Here is a 20,350-nt window from a genome sequence, read left to right as displayed (position 1 = left end):
TCTCTGATTCAAGTAGATTCTAAAGGGTTCTGATGATGGTGTATAAAACTCAGGATTTCTGGAAATATCAGAAACCGGCTCTGTTTCAAGTTTAAAGTGAGGGTGTGAGAAGCACCTGCTTTGTTGGGTCCACTAGCAGGACCTATCCTCAATTACTGACAACCCATATCAGTATAACTACTGTATTTCTACTTATGAATATGAGATCAGCGGTTGTCAAACAGATAAAAGGAAAATTTTGAATCAAAATTATGGCAATGAATGTACAGATAGAAAAGAGAGTGGAAAATAAATGCAGAAAACCAAGCCAACAAGCCAGATCGATGGACACCAATGCATAGAATTCAGTTGAAGATTCTTATGTTGTAAAAATATGTTTACCAACTGCTAGCACCATCTGTGGGACAAAGGTTGAAGATCAGAACTAATATAGTTCAGAGATCCATGAAAAAACTGTTAGGTCATACTGACCCTCTCTGCGAGTTGCTACCCTGATTGTTGATAAGGGAGATTCATATGGAAGAAATATTTGTACTGGGTTGGCTGACTTGATTCATTAATCTTGTCATATGGACCAATTCCATCTAGTTCATGTACGAGGGTTGGAACTTTAATAGTGGCAACTATTTATTTACAACTGATACAAAATAGATGCATATTTCAAAGTATTAATGTCCTTCAGTGTAGTCACCAGTATTGTGTACAACCCGTTGCCAGTGATGTGGAAGTCATACGATACCTTTAGCAGTGCCCGTTGTGTTGATAGTTTGAATGGAGGAGACTACTGCCTGAAGAATCTCTGGAACAGTTCTGAAGCGAATGCCATGAAGTGGTTCCTTCATCTTAGGAATCAAGTCGAAGTCACACGGGCTTAAGTCCGGGGAGTATGGTGGATGGTACAGTACTTCCCAGCCCCATCAATCGAACAAATCAGCCACAGCTTGCGCTACATGCGGCCAAGCATTGTCCTGCAAAATGATGGGTGGGTTCTGCAGAAAGTGTCGCCGCTTCTTTCTCAAAGCTGGTCGCAGGTTGTGTTCCAAAAATGAACAGTAATACCTCATCTGCTGTCAGGGATCACTCTCCAGTAACTCAGAAAGAGCATACACTTCTTCTTCACTGACACTAGGATGACCTGTCCAACACATGTCTGCCACATTTTGGCATCCCTTGTTAAATGGTTTCACCCACCTTGCCGCTGTTCTGTAAGGCAATGCAGATTCCCCGCGAGCCTCTTGAAGACCTTGATGACACTTGTCGTGCTGCACAGCCTCTGGCACTTTCAATCTTTATCCAACTCCGTTGTTCCTGTTTCGAACACATCGTGACAACACTGCATTAGACCACCAGCTAACACGAGGCTCTGTTCTTCTCATCACTGTGCATGTGCGTGATGTGGGAAGGGAGAGTCAATTTGCTCTGATGGAAGGTAGGTATGTAACTAACGTGTGGTATAAGTGACATTATTTGGTTACATTGCATGACGTCTCTACAGCAGTGTTGCCACTATTAAAGTTCCAACCCTCGTATACGCTCTTATTTTCAGTTTCCAAAATCCTAGCTTCATCCGATCTTACCTTATTCTTAGGCATGTTAGGCTAATTTTGATTCTCCCAGAAGACCCTCTTTGAGGTTGTGCCTATGCCACGCATCTAGCCATCTGCCGCTTTCATTTGAGTAGCTTCTGCCACATTCACAGGGAATGCTATATACACCTTGTGCCATCTGCTGCGGATCTCGTTCCAGTCTGGTTCTCATGGGTAGACTCATAATATTGTGTTAATTTTGAAGATGGTCCTATGGTATAATGTTTCCCAATATGTTTGAGAGTCAAGAAGGTTTCCCTCTTTATCCAGATCACTACTGCTACTCTTGGAATTAATAACTGTGTCAGTGAAACCTTGGGGATAACCACTGAGCCGAAGATCACATCTCAGGTTATCAGTTTCATTAATCAGATATTTTCATCCTTGGCATACAATGGAAGCTCTGTTATGTGGACTCTGGATAATTCCTCTTTTGGCATGCAGAAGATGGTTAGATTTGAAACTGGTGGGCCAGTGCTGTCACTTTTCTAATGACCAAAACATTATTTTTATCATTTATCATTTTTGTAAATGGGAGATAACAGAAAAATTTGCTATATGTATATATTTATACTGACATAGGTTGTCCAGTAATTGAAGTTTACTCTTTCTAATGTACCGAACAGAGAAGGTGTCTCACACCTCCTTACCTGAGGACAGAAACAGATGCAGTTTCCAGAGTGCTATGCTCTTTAGAATACAGGATGATGGACAAACAGAAAAAACAGCAATCATGAGTTCTGTAACCACTTCAGTTAAGCATATAAATGAATTTTTATTTCTTCTCACACTTTTACAAATTTTGACAAACTTTATACAACTTATTTGATTTGTCTCATTCTGGTCCGTCACACTATCAATTACAAAGTAGATAACTTTCAGTCCAGTATGACACACAGGTTTACAACACTTCAGTCCCTATTCGCCTTACATGTTTCGATTCAAAAGAATCAACTTCAGAGGCGCACCACTACGAGCAGGAAACACTGTCACATAAGATGTTTCCTGCTCATAGTGAAAGCTTTTGAATTGAAACATGTAAGGCGAATAGGGACTGAAGTGTTGTAAACCTGTGTGTCATACTGGACTGAAAGTTATCTACTTTATACAACTTACAACATTTCCATTGCCTGTACAAGGTTATTATCATATGTAAATTTCGTTTACTTTCATTCACTTTAAGATCCACATTTAAAAAAAAAATTGGCATACTGTGATTTACTCGGCATAACTTATTGTTTCTCTAACGGAAAAATATCTTGAATAAAACTTCCAGGTATATAAAGAGTGCTGTCTTCTGGGATGCCTTGCCATGTAGTCTAGCAGAAGTGGGCAATGTACTGCCTATATTCTCAGAGTCCAAGAGTAAGCCTTGCAAGCAAACAATAAGGAGAGTATTCTTTGACCATGAAGGAGCATGTCATAGCTCAGGCGGTTAGAAACCAACTTCCCACCATGGGGGCCCTGGTTTGATCCAAAGGTCAGGTCATGTGGACAAAATGGCACTGGAGCAGTTTTCCTCCTAGTACTTTAGTTTCCACTACCAATTCAAATTCCTCCAACTTCTCCATTTTCATTAATTGTAATATCATTGAAGCTATATACTCTCAATACTGATGTCATTAAATAACAAACTTAAAAGAAAAACTTAAACTTCCTCTGAAACATTTGTAAATTCTACCAGACAACATGGCATCAGATCCCAGGAGATACTCCTCTTCATAGTCATTCAAACTGTGCACATGTTAAGGTAAAAGAATACTTGTTATTCCAAGCATTGTCATGCAAAGCGTTGGCCAAGCTCCTGAGATCGCCCAGCCAGATACTGGAAGTGTACTCAGTTTACAAAGCATGACCTGTTTTCACATATACCTAGACAGCAGACAGTTCCATGAGTAATCAAAGCTCATGCTTTTGGACCTCCCTCCAAAGTAAACGACATTCACATCTTTGAACCACCCAGGTGTTCAACTTACAGGTTCTTAGGTAAAGTAGGAAGCTTGACCTTCAAAACTTTTCCATTTTTATGGATGGAACAGTTTGAACATGAAGCTCCTTGCTTCACCTAATGCCGTGTACCAACTAATGAGGTCTTCAGTTGGAGGTCTCTGTCCGTATTTGCATCAGGCATGTTCAACATCTGGCATGTGATGGAAAAGTGTGCACCAGTTGCCAAGAAGGAAGTGTTCTATGTGTGGCCATTTGGATTGGGTGCTTGGCTGTCAGGAGTTGTCTTCATCGACCGCCTCAACTCCAGCAAGGCACATGATCAGCTTAACCATGCCTCAAAACTCATGAAGACTGACAAGGTATGTCTGTTCTTAGTCAGTCAGTATGCATCAGGTTTGTCCAAAAATTGAAAATACTTAGATATTAATGAGTGACCAAAGTAGTGCTGCCAGCCTTACAGGATTACTTGTAAAAAAGAGACCCAAAGCCTATTCTTACAATTTGCCTCTGGTTACGAATCCAAAATTGTGCTTTCAACTTCTTTTTAAGCAAATATTTAAAATCAATATAAGGTCAGACTTTTGGTTTTGTTTTTACAAAGAAACTAAATAAGCTAAAATATTAACAAAGTGGACAGCATGACAGTAAAATTATAGTTACTTGTGTCAGCCATTAATAAATAGGGTCCAAGTAGATTGCAGAGGAAATATTTTTGGGCTGAAGATATATGAAGAGATACAAGAATGGAATAAATTATGCAACAAGGCATTTTATATTGTACTCCTTTGCTGGCATTGTTAAGTCAGTTGATTGCAGGTAATTTAGATAACAGGGCATGTTGCACAGATGGAAAAGAACCTAAAACGTGTGCCAGATTCCTGTGTGAAAGTTTTCCCTGAAAGAGGCAGAAAGAAAAATAAGGCTGGACTACCTGCAGCAGCAAATGTGGGAATGGCAGTGCTCATGTATGTATTCCTTCGTTCTCTCCTCTTAGAACATCACTATATGAGATCCTGTGGGATACCACTTATTGACACATTCAGAAATATTGAAGTAATTTGTAACCTATTGCAAAATACAGCACTTAGTAAGGATGTATATGTACAATATATCAATAGCTGAAATGGTCATAATGAGAAAAAATTTTCTGAATTTTACTGCTGCAACTGATGAGGCTGAAGTGAACAGCACATGTGCTGGATCACATCTGACATGACACCCCTACAACAGCATTTTGAGTAATTAATTTTCAGGCACCAAAATATGTTTTTGCACATCAGCCACAAGCTCTTGGTCATACTTTTTAACTTCTGGATGTTTAAAACTCTGGAAAAGAGACTGCTGGACATGAAGAAATAAGCTTTAAATGTTTATTGTGAGAACAATTTCCAAGGAAGTGAAGTGGACTGAATTGGCTCCGGAGTCTGATGTTAGGCAGCAGGTGGCCATATAGCATGGGTTCTGTAATAAGCAATAACTTGGTAGAAGAGTACTTAACAGAATGTTCAGGTTTCCCCTGCATCATAGACAGTCCAGTTGTTATCAACATCAAGGTATACATGCTGCCCACATCTCACTCTTTGTTGCCACAGTTGGTAATGGGCTATAACTGATGGTGTGAATGTATGATTCTTCAATACAGGAAACCCCTTAATATGAAGTTAAATTAAAGTAGAGCCATTTCTTGATTTACACCCATTTGATTTGTGTGATTTTGGTTTAATGTGATTGAAGAATCTAAACTGGGTCATTTTAGTTTTCACTCTAACATGATTTCATGATCAGTAACAGGCAACATGGCCAGTGACAGTGTGACATTGAAGACAGTGGAAATGGTGCATAGTGATGGTATAAAATCTGAAATAAAATATTGCTGAAAATAAAATAACTCTCTAAACAAAATGTTTTACATGATCATTTTCCTTCATTTTTCACGATTTATGCATTGTTAATGTACATGATTTTCTGGGACATGTCTACTACATAAATCAGGGAATGGCTGTATTCAGCAAAGGTACTGGTCACACCTCAGACAATAAAGTGACTTGATGCAGCATAGATGAACTCAGTTCAATTTATAGCAATGGTAAGGATTTTTCTCGTTGCTGTTGTGTTCACACAAGCACTGAACATCCCAGTCACCAAATGTCCGGTGTCTGGGACTCTTTCAACAAAAATAAAATGGTCTGAGTTTGAAGCAGACTACTCACTGGTCTATAGTGGCAAGGTGAAGAATGTGATGAGCTTCACTTCCAGTCCCTGTTTTATATGCTTAAGTAATTTTTAGAAACAGAGACCTCAGCCTTTACCTTTATAGAGTGTAAGTTTGTGTTAAATCTAATATTCGCAATTTTAATATACTTTGCTGAAAGAAATAGTGGCAGTGAGTAAATAAACAACACACAGAGTTCATATGGAGAGGTTAAATCTCAAGAAATTAGAAGTAGATGGTAAAGATAAGTATCATGTTGAAATCATAAATAGGTTCGCGGCTTTGGAAAACTTAAGACACTGAGGTGGATATTAATATAGCTTGGGAAACTATTAGTGAGCATATCAGAATTCCAGCCAAAGAGAATCTAGGTTTTTATGAATTGAAGAAGCAGGAGCCATGGTTCAATGAAGGATGCTCAGAATTATTAGACCAAAGGAAAGAAGCCAAACTGCACTTGTTGCAGGATCCAAGCGAAACAAATGGGGATATTATGAATATGTCGTGAAACCAGCAGGAATTTCAGGAATAAAAAGAGGGGATATCTGAAAGACAGAATTGATGAGCTTGCAGTGAAAAGACAGAACAAGAACAACACAGACCCGTATAGAGGAATGAATGACTTTAAGAAGGGTTACCAACCTAGAAGTAACTTAATGAAGAATGAGAACAGTGATCTGCTTGCAGATTCCCATGACATTTTGAATATGTGGAAGAAGCACTTCTCTCGGTTATGGAATCTACATAGTGTCAGTGATGTTTGGCAGATAGAAATACATACAGCTGAGCCATTAGTACATGATCCTAGCCCTTTTCACATTTAAGGTCCAGGAAACCCAGCTGGGACTGAAATTAAATGGGACACACAGGCTGCTGGTCTATGCTGATGATCAGGGCCCAGATTTTGATGAAATTTCATCTTTTTTCCTTGTATCCTATTCGATGCCTGTAAATATATAAAAAATCCCAGAGATGAGCTCCTGGTTACAGAAATGCAACTTTTATAGGTAATTTTTTTGTCATTTTTCGTCATTTTTAAGTTTTTAGGTCAGTGATTGAAATTAGCTCTTTCTAAGGGACCCAACTGAGTAAGTGTCTTCCTTTCTCGCCTGAAGAGTTTTTCTCAAATTCTGACAGGAGAGCCCTTCAGCACTTTCAGTATTGAATAAGAACTTATTGCTAGTGATTTGGTACACTTCAAGTATGCTCCCACTGTGTCTGCAGATGTGGAAAGGAGTTTCTCCAAGCACAAGAATGTGCTGTCGGACAGTAGGCGCTCGCTCACCTTCGAGAATCTCCACAGGTTAACTGTCATCTATTGCAACTCTGAATGAGGTGGCACTTAAATATTGGAATATATACCGTATATGTACATCTGATAAGCGTTCCAACACTGTAGAAAAAATCGTATTAAAACATTTAGCTTCAAATTCAATCATATATTGCTTAATTTTCAACATGAAAACGAGGAAGAACTTAAAAGAGTAATGATGAGTTCACAGTGTTAATAAAGATTAAAAATACATTTTAAAACAATTAGTAGATTTTCCATGACATTATACATTTTAGGTTGTTTTTTAACTTTTAGGTATTTTTCTGGATTTTCGGTCATTTTATAGGTAACTTTTTTGGATTTCTCGGTTATTTTTTAAATATTTTAGATCATCGAAATCTGGGCCCTGCTGATGGTACAATCTACTGGGTGAAAACGGATACCTTAAAGGAAAAACACAGAAACCTTACTTGAGGCTAGTAAGGAGTTTAGATCATCGAAATCTGGGCCCTGCTGATGGTACAATCTACTGGGTGAAAACGGATACCTTAAAGGAAAAACACAGAAACCTTACTTGAGGCTAGTAAGGAGTTTGGTGTGGAAGTAAACACAGAGAGAATTATTTTGAATTGTTTTTATTAACTTTGTAACAGAGAGAATTAAGTATATTTTGCTGTCTTGTCACCAGAATGCAGGGCACAATCATAACATAAAAGATAGCTAACAGATGTTTTGAAAATGTGGCACAGTTCAGATATTTTGGAACAACTATAACAAATCAAAACCTAATTCAGAAGGAAATTAAGAGGAGGTTGAACTCGGGTAATGCTTGCTACAATTCAGTCCAGAAGCTTTTGTCTTCTGGTCTGCTGTCCAAAAACATAAAAATTAGAATATACCAAAATATAATTTTGCCTGTGGTTCCATATTGGTGTGAAACTTGATCTCTGACATTAATGGAGGAATATAGACTGAGGGTGTTTGAGAACAGGGTGTTGAGGAGAATATTTGAACGAAAGAGAGATGAAGTGAGGGAAGATTTGAGAAAACTGCGTAATGAGGAGCAGGGCATGTAGCAGGAATGGAGAAGAAGAGGAATGCATATATGGTATTAGTGGGAAGACCAGAAGGAAGGATACCACTGGGATGTCCAAGACATAAGTGGGTGGACAATATTAAAATGGATCCTTGAGATAGGATGAGATGGTGTGGATTGGATTGATCTAGCCTGGACAGGGACCAGTGGAGGTAGTGAACCTTTGGGTGCCATAAAATGCTTAGAAGTTCTTGAGTAGCTTCTCAAGAAGGCCTCAGCTCCATGAATAAGAGAAAGAAATGTTATAATTAGTTTGATCTTTGTGAGATTTCATGCTTTCACAGCAGAGTACTGCCATGTGGGATCTGAGGCCATGTAGTCTCGTAGATGTTTGTCATTACTTTTGAGGAAAATACTGCCCCAGCCGCACCATAGCTCAAGCAGTTAGTCTCTGGTTTCCCACCGCAGCTGCCCAGGTTCAATCCCAGTCTGGTCAAGTGGAATTTGTGGTGGACAAAGTGGCGCTGGGGAAGAGTCTCTCCAAGTACTTCGGTTTCTCCTGCAAATCTTCATTCCACCATATTCTCCATCACCATAATCACCTGGGCAGGCACAATAGGCCAATCATTAGCCACCGTGCCGAGTGGACCCAGCTGGACTTCACCCCCCACTAAGCGAATTAAAAAAAAACATACTGCTCCAGCCTTCAGGACAGAAGCTGGAGACAGCATTGTTCCGTCGTGGCGCAGGGGGGCGTGGAGTTAGCCCGCCTCTGCCACCACTGTTATGCCGTAAGCACGGGGGGGCGCGGAGGTATCCCTCCTTGCTACCCCAGCTTACTCTGTAAGGAGTCAACACCATACTCCTAGCTCACCCTCAGCTAGGATTCTCCTGTTTTGGGGTGTCCTTCTCTCATAAAGCTGCCACCATCTGTCTTCTCTATTGTGGGAACTACCCCCTGGCATATAGTCATAGCCCCTTCTTGACAACTCCTCATATAGTCTTACAGGTAGTAAAGTATTACATTATTATTATATTTTAAGGGGCGTTGGTGTCGAGGCTACTAAACGCTGCCTGCTTGGCAGGAGCCTCTCCCTGTCCATTCCTAGTACCTCCCCTTCAACATTCAGCTGCTGTTGCCTCTCATTTTGGGTAGAATCTGCTGGGTGGGTCGAGGAAAGGTGATTATGAAGGGGCGAATCACAATTCCCTGCGTCCATCCTACTCTATCTACTCTGTCTATTTACACTCTTATATATACATGATTTACAATATTTACATTATTAACAAGGCCGACTTTCAGTCGGGTCTACATAGGCTTCACTTCACGCTACACTAGGAACCTCCCCCTTGGGGGTGTGAAACTGGAGTCTCTCTCTCTCTCTCTCTCTCTTCGACTATAGGCACTTATTAATCGTTCCATGGGATCCTGTTTCCCTACTGTTCATTAGATACGATTACACTATCCTTCGTAAAGTTCACTCTTAACATAATCTACCCTTAGTTATACATAATGAAACCCACATACTATATTTATCCTACACGCTAACCATAACCTTGTCACATACACTATAAAACCCTTATTGCCCGACTAACATCCTAGGCAATTACATGATTCTAGTATCCTCCCCTAAGGGCTCGCCAGGCACACTGGAGTTTGCACATTCAAATCACTCAACAACACTGTGATCAACAATACTATTAAACAACATGGCTGATATGAGTAAAGAAACTTACTTGTAGTACAAGATGCAGGCCCACTGCCTCCGCTCGTAAGGCCCATGTTGAAGAGAGCCTTCGGCTGACAACTCAATATTCTGTGTTAGATCAGAATCCCAAGTCTCTCGAAATTCCGTAATTTATAGTTTCAATTTGTTAATTCAGCTGTTGACGACAGAGGGTAGTTAACTCCTCCCTTGTGTTCTAAATTCCTAAAGTTATGTTCTAATTGGTTATTATCGGTGGTTGTGGGAGGGCCTATGGCGTCTCATCGCTGCGTAATTAATAACATCATTACCTTCAGTGGCCGAGTGAGGCAAGCTTCTTGCTAGGGCGATTACGCATGAATGCTGATCCTCAACATTCTTACCCTAGTTGCCTGTCCAGGTGTTGTCATCTTTGCTCTTTCACTGCAAAACACTTTTCGCAAGTCTCCAGACACTTAGGTAATGACTTAAATTCCCAATCCCAAATTTGAGACACTACAAGCATGTTCCTCTGAAATGCCCTTAAATATTTAGCAGACTGAATGCAATCACATTGCTGAAGATAATATTCAATTTGATTTTCTAATCTGAGACCTTCTCATCTACTACCAGACAAAATTGTGGTTGTTTCCTGAGGGCACGAGGAATTCTTCACGAACATCTCTTTTGCCATTTAAGAAGGGAGCATTTCGAGTTGCTATTACCTGCCAAGTGCCAATTCTTCCAGTGGTCTATTCACCCTACTACTTCATCAATGACAAGAAGAAAATCTTTGGCCCAGGTATGATTAATGTGAAGGAAGTGTATCAATGCTATATAGCATATGTAGTTGATAAAACATTAGAAAGGCCAATACACACATGAACTGAAGGTACATTCCAAGATCAAAATTATTCTAGCCTTTTGAGATTTGAGGTTCTTATAGCAATGGTCATGAAGTCATCATGTGTGATACCATGTAGAATGTGTTCCAAGCTGAAGATGGAGGCAGCGTGTCCTTTGAATCGCTGGTACCCGCCTACCAAAATATACTGTGTCATAACTTTGAAGACTGTAATCTCAGTATCCCCGAAGTGTGTTCTCATGTATATATCTCATGTAGAAATTAATCAAACAAAGAAAATATGGCACATTGAAATACATATTATTCATCTAGTGTCACTTCTTCTGCTGCCACTGCTGTTTGTGGTAGTGTGCTGTTATTTGCATAAATTTAAACATGTACTCTGAGGCAGAATGAATAAGTAGCTCTATACATAATGCCTGTAATGGAAGTAGGGGTTGGAGCCTAGTGCTGTCCAGAGGAAGGGATCTCACAGTTACTCCTGCTGTGAGATTCACATAATTAGCCATGCTGTGGCAGAGCATTCATGGTAATTGGTGTCAGTCTGGCTATCACTTAACATGTTATTTTTGTGGTTCAGTAGCATTGTTAACTAGTTCCTTCATGCTTACAATAACTGATTGTGGGCACTGTCAAGGTTACAAGAGATAAGATTTAGTATAGTGTTATATTTTAGCGTCCTGTTGCACTGATTTATGTCCATGATTTATTCCAGCCGTCTTACAGTGCATACACTCAACCACTTCACTCTTCACTCCCGCACTACATGCTTCGGCACAAAGGTGCCATCTTCAGGTGCTTTTTGATTTACGTTAAACTACTTCACTGCATGCCTTGCCGTCTTCATACTAAAATGAAGAATGAAGACGGCAAGGCATGCAGTGAAGTAGTTTAACGTAAATCAAAAAGCACCTGAAGATGGCACGTTTGTGCCAAAGCATGTAGTGCGGGAGTGAAGAGTGAAGTGGTTGAGTGTATGCACTGTAAGACGGCTGGAATAAATCATGGACAAGATTTAGTATAGGTTTGCGGGGAGGAGGAAGGCATGCAAGACATTCCAAATTCTCACCTCAACCAAACAAGGAATGTTAACACAATGGTTGCTTGCATGCTTGCAAGTAAAAGGCATAATAAAAAAGTTAAACTGAGAATCACTAACCATTTTCTTGTTCTATATTTTCTTCCTCTTTTATTCCTTAACTTCATCACACCTTAGCTCATATCTGCTTAGTTGTTTTGTACAATGTACGTGTATATACTCAATTGCCAATTTTTTGCCCTCACTGTGGGTCAGAATTTGTCTAACACTTCCAAAAAAGTCGCACTTCACCACTGGGTCTATGGCTTCTTCCTACCAGATAGCACTGAGCCCCAGTACCAACTGAAAAACCTGTATTGTGGCTGCATCCTTCCTCCACGCCATGGCACAGTGGTTCATGGCTAACGTGAATCATGATAATACTAGTTGATGTAGACTGTGTACTCAGTAGAAATATTATACTGTAGCGGCATATTGTGTGTAATATAAGGTTTATTATTATTCAGCTGACACAGTCCTGGTATAGACATGTCGTATGTTTGCAATCACTACACGTTTCCACCTATCATCACCAACATCAGGTCCATGCAACCTTTACAATCACCTTTATTTCTGTCTGCTATGCCTGTCTATGCTGGCCAGTGTTTACACATTGGGACAGGGTTGTACAAGTATTTTTTATGTAATGCCCTCATGTTAAGAAATGTATTAAATATTAACATCTAAATTCCTTACAAATATATACATTTTCTAATTGGAATTAAAATTAAGTTAGGAGTTAGAAGGTGTATATACTATATTGTCATGTATCTGGGATTGCATGACTATTAATACAGGTTATGGATTGATGACAGAATTTATTGGATCTTTATACAACTGGTTAGAGCAGTTCACAAATCACTATCTGACACACAGTCATTTTCTTCGACTGGACACACTCAACTTCTGACCACACTTCATTACTCCACTACTCCGTTGTACTCCTTTGTACTCCTTCAATTCTGATATACCAAGTCAAAGTGAAAGTCACATTGCAACTGATAGTCGGTCAGTCAGTCTTGGTGTCGAGCCAAACCTGGGGCACATGACCAGATATGTGTATTTATTACTGTTCAACAGTTACATTCTTGTTATTGTGGGGCACCCTCTCTGCCGAGAGGATGGGTTTGTCTTGTCGGAGTCATTGTCTGCGGTAGTAAGTAATTTGTCACAATGTAAAGGATATTTACGTTTTACATGTTAAACATGTTAATAAATGTATATCAAATATATACAGGGCCTTTGTGAGTCCAGACTCAGTACAGTAGATTATGCCATATTTCTAGTAGCTTCTGCTATAACGGCAGATGAGTCTGTCATTAGCATATGCTGCTCCCACTCTGTTCTGTACTACTTATATAGCCTGGGGGCGGATCAATAGAAAACACGTTCATTTCCTAGCAATTGACGTCTACAGTTGTCCAGAACTTGCGTATGCCTGTCTGTTACCTAGCAATGGATGTCTTTCTATTGTTGAGAGCTTGTGTCAACGGAAACGTGTTTGCTGACTCATTCCATCACAATGGATCTACATGTTATAATATACATTAAAATGTTTGACTTTTTATGTATATATTATGGCATATTTGCTCAAGGCAAGAACAGTGCAGCCTGAGAAAACCATTGCTAGGTAACAGCTCTGTAATGCAATAATGGAGTAACTGTTGGAAGCGGCGCGTGCTGAGGCTATGTAACGATGACCAGCTGGCATTACGAGACTGTAATGAGACAGTGGAGATAGAAGAGTACGAGGTTGGTGTTAAATGGCCGCAACCCTGCGAGGACGTGAGCCCAGGAGCCGAGGAACATCCACCGTTGGAAGATGTTACTGATCAGAGCAGTGAAGATCGTGACTGGGAACACTAGTCATTGTATGACAGTGATTTGTGAAGTGTAGTGACAAGTTCTATGAGATTTACCTGAATATCTGGAAGTTTCTACCGGAGTGGCCGCAGTAGGGACAATTGAAGCACTGAAGGACCAGGCTGTGGACCGGAGTCTGGTTGTAAGGCGCAGCGGATGGTTGGCCTGCCGAGACAATCCTCGGCAGACCAACCGTCCGCTGCGCCTTACAACCAGGCATACGACCATCCAAGTGACTAGACTGCTGTGGTAGCAAATACTGCTAGAAATAGGGCATAATCTGCTGTACTGAGCCTGGACTGACCGAGGCCTTGTACATATATTGTACATAGAAGTAGGAAGTAAGATTAAATTTGTAAATATACGTATGTAAATACTGACAATGGACTTACTAATACAGGCTATGACTAACAAATGACAGACCTGACCTCTCGTCAGAGAGGGCGCCCAAAATGGACAGTAAAGTAACTTTCATATAAGAAGAAACATCTGGTCATGAGCCCCAGTTAGCTAAATTCTGCAAGACAAAATTTCACATTAAATAAAAATATAGAAAAAAATAGTCAATACAAATATATAAGCTGAAAATAATGAAAAAATTAATTATCAGTAGGCATCAAAATGGGACAAAAACATTGTTACTGTTGTTAATGTTTTTCTGAAACTCTTATGATCATAATTATTGTAATTGTTGTGATTGTCATTATTATTGTTGATGTTTTAGGGAAAATGATCATTCAGGCTCTCCCAGAAATCCCTACCAAAGGCCTAACCTTGGATGACTTGGATTCACTGGTGGAGAGAACAAGAAATGTGATGTCTGAAACATACCAGTCACTGCTCAGAGAAGTGATGGCGCAAGCACCGCCCAGCTAACCTGTCATTAAACCCTGACACTGCACTAGTTTTTTTGTGTGAATGGGCTGTATGGTGCAATAACAAATTAAAATCACGGTAAAATGAAGTTCAATAATTGCCATAAAAACAATGATATATGTTCCATGTCAAAACTGATGTCTTACACAATGTAGTAGACCTATTTTAGTGCAATGTGTGGATATTTAGTTAGTGTTTACCTGTTGAGTTCTGAGAGAGTATCACGTTTAATTTCTTTTCATATACTGCATCCTATTTGTATAATCTGACAGATTTATTTATATAGTCATCACACAAAATGACTGGTAATAATATTTATATTCTGTTGGTGCTTTCTATTTCCACCGTGTTTACCATCAGGTGGATAGTCACTACATAAGTTGATTTCGCGGTAGGTTAATTGATGTTATGTAGAGCTGGATCCATCGCTAAATTTATACAGTAATGTAGAGTACAGCTGTACCTTGAATTATGACTTCGTAAATTACGAAATTTCTGGACTCATGGTCACATTAGATTGACTCCCATTAGACTTGAAGGCAGACGGGCCTACTTAATGCAAGTTTACCAGGTGGAGCAGCTGTAACTGGATGCAGTGTAAAACTGTAAACTACGTGGTGCGTTCCATATATAATGCCTCCTATTTTTTGTGTTAATATGTAACGTCTGAGCTGGATGTTGGTGGTGTTGTAGTAAAGGTTGAACCTTCCCGCCAATGTACTGTTAATCTGGTTGTCGTGCGACAGATAGAGACAGCAGAGCAATCTACCTAAATGGCGTCTGACATAGAAGTGCGTATGAAAGAGAAATATGTTGTTGAATTTCTTACTGCCGAACAAATTGTATCCACTGACATCCATCGACACTTGCTAAAGGTGTACGGAGACAATACAGTGGATGTCAGCACAGTGATTCAGTGGGTAGTGCATTTCAACAGTGGCGAAAGTGAAGTGCACGACAAGCCACGCCATGGGCGTCCCTGCTCAGCTGCCACTCCTCACAATGAACAGCACCTCATCTGAACATATCAGCAGATAACGACCTGGGACTGTCAATTCTGAACGCTACAAGACGACGCTGACTAAGCTGAAAGCCCGTATTTCCCGAGTCAGGCCAGAGAAGCAGACAACCTTTCGCTTGCAACACGATAACGCTAGACTCCATACCAGTTTGGCGACCACTGCGCATATTGTAAAGTTTGGCTGGACTGTCCTACCACATCCCCCTTATAGCCCCGATTTAGCACCTTCAGACTTCCATCTCTTTGGGCCTATGAAAGACGGACTACGTGGGCAACATTTTCCAGACAACGATGCTGTCATTGCAGCTGTAAGAAAGTGGCTAGCCTCTGCTGGCACAGACTTTTACGGGCGCGGCATACAGGCTCTCGTTCATCGATGGCAAAAGTGCATAACGAATGGTGGTGATTATCAGGAAAAATAGCTGTAAGTAGCTGAAATCTTGCTCTATTTAACTGCGTTATTATGATTTCTGTATCTGTTGTAGTTTTCTTTTAAAAAAATAGGAGGCATTATATACAGAACGCCCTTAGTAGTAGGTATGTTAAAAACCCACTCTCCAATTCTCCCCATTAGCCTATGCAATACCTCTTCAGTAGATCTCTATTTTGATATTCAATTTGCCTGCATCCATAGTGCTGTCATTAATTAGTCCATGTTCTGTGTCCAGACCCGATGGAACATTTTGAAAGCTTATAACACAAAGCAAGATTCAACATCAGATACCTGCATTGTAGGGAGAAAGTAATGAGAAATCAAAGCAATCAGAACTTCTGTGACCTACAAGGTTTGGGGTTAAATGTCACACATATTTATGTTAAAAAGACTTCTGTTTTTTATTTCTAACTACACATTACATGTTTCAACTATAAACTATCATCAGATGATGCACACAAATCATTTAAAAATGTCATTACTTTAACAGCAAATTTATTAAAACATAAAAAATATAGAAATGTGGAGAGAATAAAACATCAGGTTGGATCCAACCTAAGTTTTTACATGGACATTATAAGAAATGAAACCCCCAGTTTTAACTTAAATATATTTGCTAGTTGTGCTGAACTTGAGGAATGTAATGTTTTGATATTGATATTACTTTCATTTCTGTTCACATGCAAATTGTAAACTTCAGTGGTCTTAGCTGGGAGGGCAACAGGTATATGGGTTCTGTTGCCTGTTGTTTGTAGTTTGAGCAAAACCCTGTCCCAAGTTACGCTCGATTTGCATATCCTGCTGTCGAGATTCGAACTATGAACCAATTTGATTCGGATTAGCCGATACCATGTGTGGTGACAGGGTTCAAAATCAGGTGCAGATGGTTTCAGTGACTGTCTTGGTGACAAGTACAGCAATTGGTTTCTCTGGCCATTGAAGGAAGGTTGGGAATAGTATTGATAGTGGTGAGGGTTAAGGGAATGTCAGCTGATTGGCAGTACAGGATTCTGCCAGATTGCATCCAGTTTTCAAGTCTTTGGATTTCGTGACAGTAATATTTTTACGGAGCAAATTTGTCAGCTTTGCATCAACCCCACCCCCCACCCTGGAGAACTAGGTCACTGTATTTATGTCTCCTAGTGACAGGGTGGCCCAGTTACTCTCCCAGACACCGGGTTCCCTTTTCGTCACCTTCTACAACTTGCAGGGCTAGGCTGGAGGTATTCTAATGTGCCTCCATACAAGGACCAAATATTAATCTCCCGCTCTGAATTTTGCTTGAAAAGTTGCATTTCTTCCTTAAAATTAGCTATCAGCAATTTTGTTTCGGCATGATTACTGTCAATAATTCTGGCTAGGTTTTTTAGCCCTCATGATTCGTGTGAGGTGAGGAATGAGCTATGGACTTTAACTAGCTGTTGTTGATTATCCTGAATTTCTTGTGATATCTGTTCCCTATTTTTCTGTAAAGGAGGCCTGCACTTGTTATAACAATGCTTGGAGATCTACATGAGGATGGAGGCAGTGTCCAGTTTAAATAAATAATAGGATTATGGATGCCCCAAAAGTCAATAATTGTCTTAATATACCATCATCACACACTTTTAAATGGTGGCCTTGATTTTATCACATACCTAATAATTTTAATGACTTTGTTCATTTTCTTTTTCACTGTAGCCTTCAATTATATGTACAAAGTGTACTAGCAAGACATTCAGCAACACAGTATTCCTAGAAGTTTCTTAGGCCACAAATGTTATGTGAAGGTGGAGAAAATTGTGGGAATCTTATGTGAACTTCATTACTAGTGTCTAAGCATTTTGGCTTCAAAGAAGATAAATTTGACCCCCTTCATTGTGTAAAGAAAGTGAACATTGAATTAGACATTTATATGCTGGAAATATGGGGGTCTTTAAGATAAAAGACCCATTTCACATGACTTGTTTTTCAATTAAGTGTTTTTTGCCATTTATATTTATAACTGTTAATGTGTATTGCATGGGAAGCTAGATGCAAATATTGCTAACCTAGTCTGTTACATAAGAATATATGAGGACTATTCAGATAGTAACCTTTGGTGTGCTGTTAACAAGACAAGTAATGAGAAAAAAATTATGTACTACAAAAAATACATATATATTTAATCTACTTCTCATCATAGACACTGCTGGAATTTAGCACTATTTGTATCAGGGAACAAGTTTTTATGCCTGTCAAAAAGTCTGCCACCTGTGAGTTCAGCCATGTTTTGGCACCTTCCTTCAGTTCCTCATTACTGTTGAAGTGCTGTGATCACAACCAGTTCTTCAAGCGATATGAGGGCTGCAAGAAGCGTCGCCAAACAACTCCCAGTCGAAATGCTCCAGCAATGCTCAAGTGCGAGCAGCTGTATGCAGGAACACTACACTGTAGGTCAGCATTCCACACCTACGCAGTATTTTTAGTGTTTCACGATACATTACACACCTGACCTCACAGATTGGAGACCTCTTTGACATGCATACTTGAACTTATTCCTCAGTATGAGAGGTGCCTCAGTTTTGGCGGTGACTAGATTGAGAAGTAGCGTGAATATGTATGTGGTTCTTTTATATAATAAAATTGTTTTTTCTCGTTGCTTGTTTCATTAACAGCTCACCGAGGCTACTTTCCTAATAGCCCTCATAAATGTATATTGTGTAAATAATTATACAAAAATATTAATTATTTTTTTAAATTTCACTGTTTTATTAATTATTTCTGAGATTTTTGATAGAAACCATGGCTGTCTGTGTGGAGTGTATTCATTAACTTTGACACTAGTACAAAAAACAGTTCAGAATTTCCTGTGGACAAGTGTTGCACAGTGCTTGTTCAGGATAAAATGTTGCAAACGTGTGCAATGAAGCGGATTTGCAACTTGTTGACTCACTGACTGACTGACTGACTGACTGACTGATTGATTCTTGGATTATTTAATAATCTTTTCTGAAGTACAGAGGTTACATAGTGTCAGATGGAACTGGAAGATAGTCATGAATGTCAGGTACGAAGATTCTGGAAGTTGTCTCTCTTTGCCTGTTTCAAGATACTGTCCTGACATTCACTTAGAGAGACCAAGGAAAATAGAAACAAATTTCACACTTGTCAGTGACCTAGCCAAAGTACAAACCACGTCTCTTCTGAATTTATATACAAAGTGTTACTGCTACACCTGCCAGCTTGAAGCTACAAACATGAGCAGACAAGATTTGAGCTTGTTTATTGTTTATGTCAACACAAATTTATGTTTGATTCTCTTAAAGGTCTGTGACAGTGGGTGATACATTACACCAATAACACAAATATGTTAGACAGTACCAGATCTAGGTATAAGCAGAAGAAGCCACAACTTAGAGCTTCAGCCATCTGAAGGGCCTCCAGTGAGAAGATAAATAATTAACAAGCTGAGGGAACATTCTCCTTTAAAACTTGGAAGATAACAAATGTCTCACTGCATGTTGTCCACATACATGCACACACACACACACACACACACACACACACATATATATATTTCTTCTTAAGTAGCCTCATTTTTATCACATCCTAGGGCCTCACAAAGTTGTAATCTAGCCCTGATGTTTGACACTATCAACTGTCAGAAGCATATTAGATACAAATGACATTTCAGAAATTGTCTTTATTCCCACTAAATTAAACTTCTACTTTGCTGGTTCTCCTGTTACTCTTTTCAGTAAACCTGTCCTATACAGATTCCCAGCATTCCATATTCCAAATCTCACTTCCATTTTCTGTTGCATAAGTGATCCCAAGAATCTGTTGAGGTTCAAGTTCAAGGCCGTATATAACATTTTGTAATACAGTGTATTTGAAAAGTGAGAGTTTGTCCAACCTGTGTGCCCTGTGTCCAACCCCCACACTTTACTGTAAAATTTTCACAGCTGTTCATTATATGTATATTTTTAGCTATCCTCCATATCTGGAAGCCATTTCCTCTACCCAGAACCTCGGTACATGCCATGCTGTTGTGGCAAAAGACCCAGATAACTTGGTCTTTTAAACAGATCTTATCCAAATAATATAAAAATTGGTACATTTATGAACATTTCCTGAACACACTAGAGGAAAAGTCTGGAGAATGATAAACACACACACAACTTTTTACATGTACGAAGTATAATGTTCGTCCTTAACACTTTTACAAATTGCATATACAAGGTGTGGCAATAAAGAAACCGGATTACTTTTATGACTCATTTCCGGCCACGTCATTGACGAAGAGGAGGGTAGGGCATTGACCCTTGGACTTCCCTCTACCGTCACACAAAGTTTCATTCACGTGCATCGGTTAGTCTGGCCGCGACCATTGTTAGAAGCGGATCGTGTTTCTGAGCTCCGTCGGAATAATGCTGAGTGCTAATGCAGAACAACGTGCTAACATCAAATTCCTCACAAAACTTGGAAAATCTGCCACTGAAACTTACAAT

The 20,350-nt window shown here is 39.6% G+C and overlaps 1 protein-coding gene across 1 annotated transcript in view; it reads left to right on the top strand.

Annotated features, from left to right (window-relative positions):
- LOC111864744 (1-acyl-sn-glycerol-3-phosphate acyltransferase alpha) overlaps positions 1-14,870 on the top strand; it is a 65,610-nt gene extending 50,740 nt beyond the window's left edge. The window contains exons 4-6 of the mRNA XM_023852238.2: positions 3,714-3,895; positions 10,376-10,544; positions 14,273-14,870. Of these exons, the coding sequence (XP_023708006.1) occupies positions 3,714-3,895; positions 10,376-10,544; positions 14,273-14,424 (503 nt within the window). The 3' untranslated portion in view covers positions 14,425-14,870. The remainder of the gene's footprint in view (positions 1-3,713; positions 3,896-10,375; positions 10,545-14,272) is intronic.
- The last annotated feature ends 5,480 nt before the right edge of the window (positions 14,871-20,350 follow it).

The sequence above is a fragment of the Cryptotermes secundus genome, unplaced genomic scaffold (genome assembly GCF_002891405.2).
Source record: "Cryptotermes secundus unplaced genomic scaffold, Csec_1.0 scaffold780, whole genome shotgun sequence".
Classification (NCBI taxonomy): domain Eukaryota; kingdom Metazoa; phylum Arthropoda; class Insecta; order Blattodea; family Kalotermitidae; genus Cryptotermes; species Cryptotermes secundus.
The sequence above is the reverse complement of the archived record's forward strand: the minus strand, read 5'-3'. Positions and strand labels throughout refer to the sequence as shown.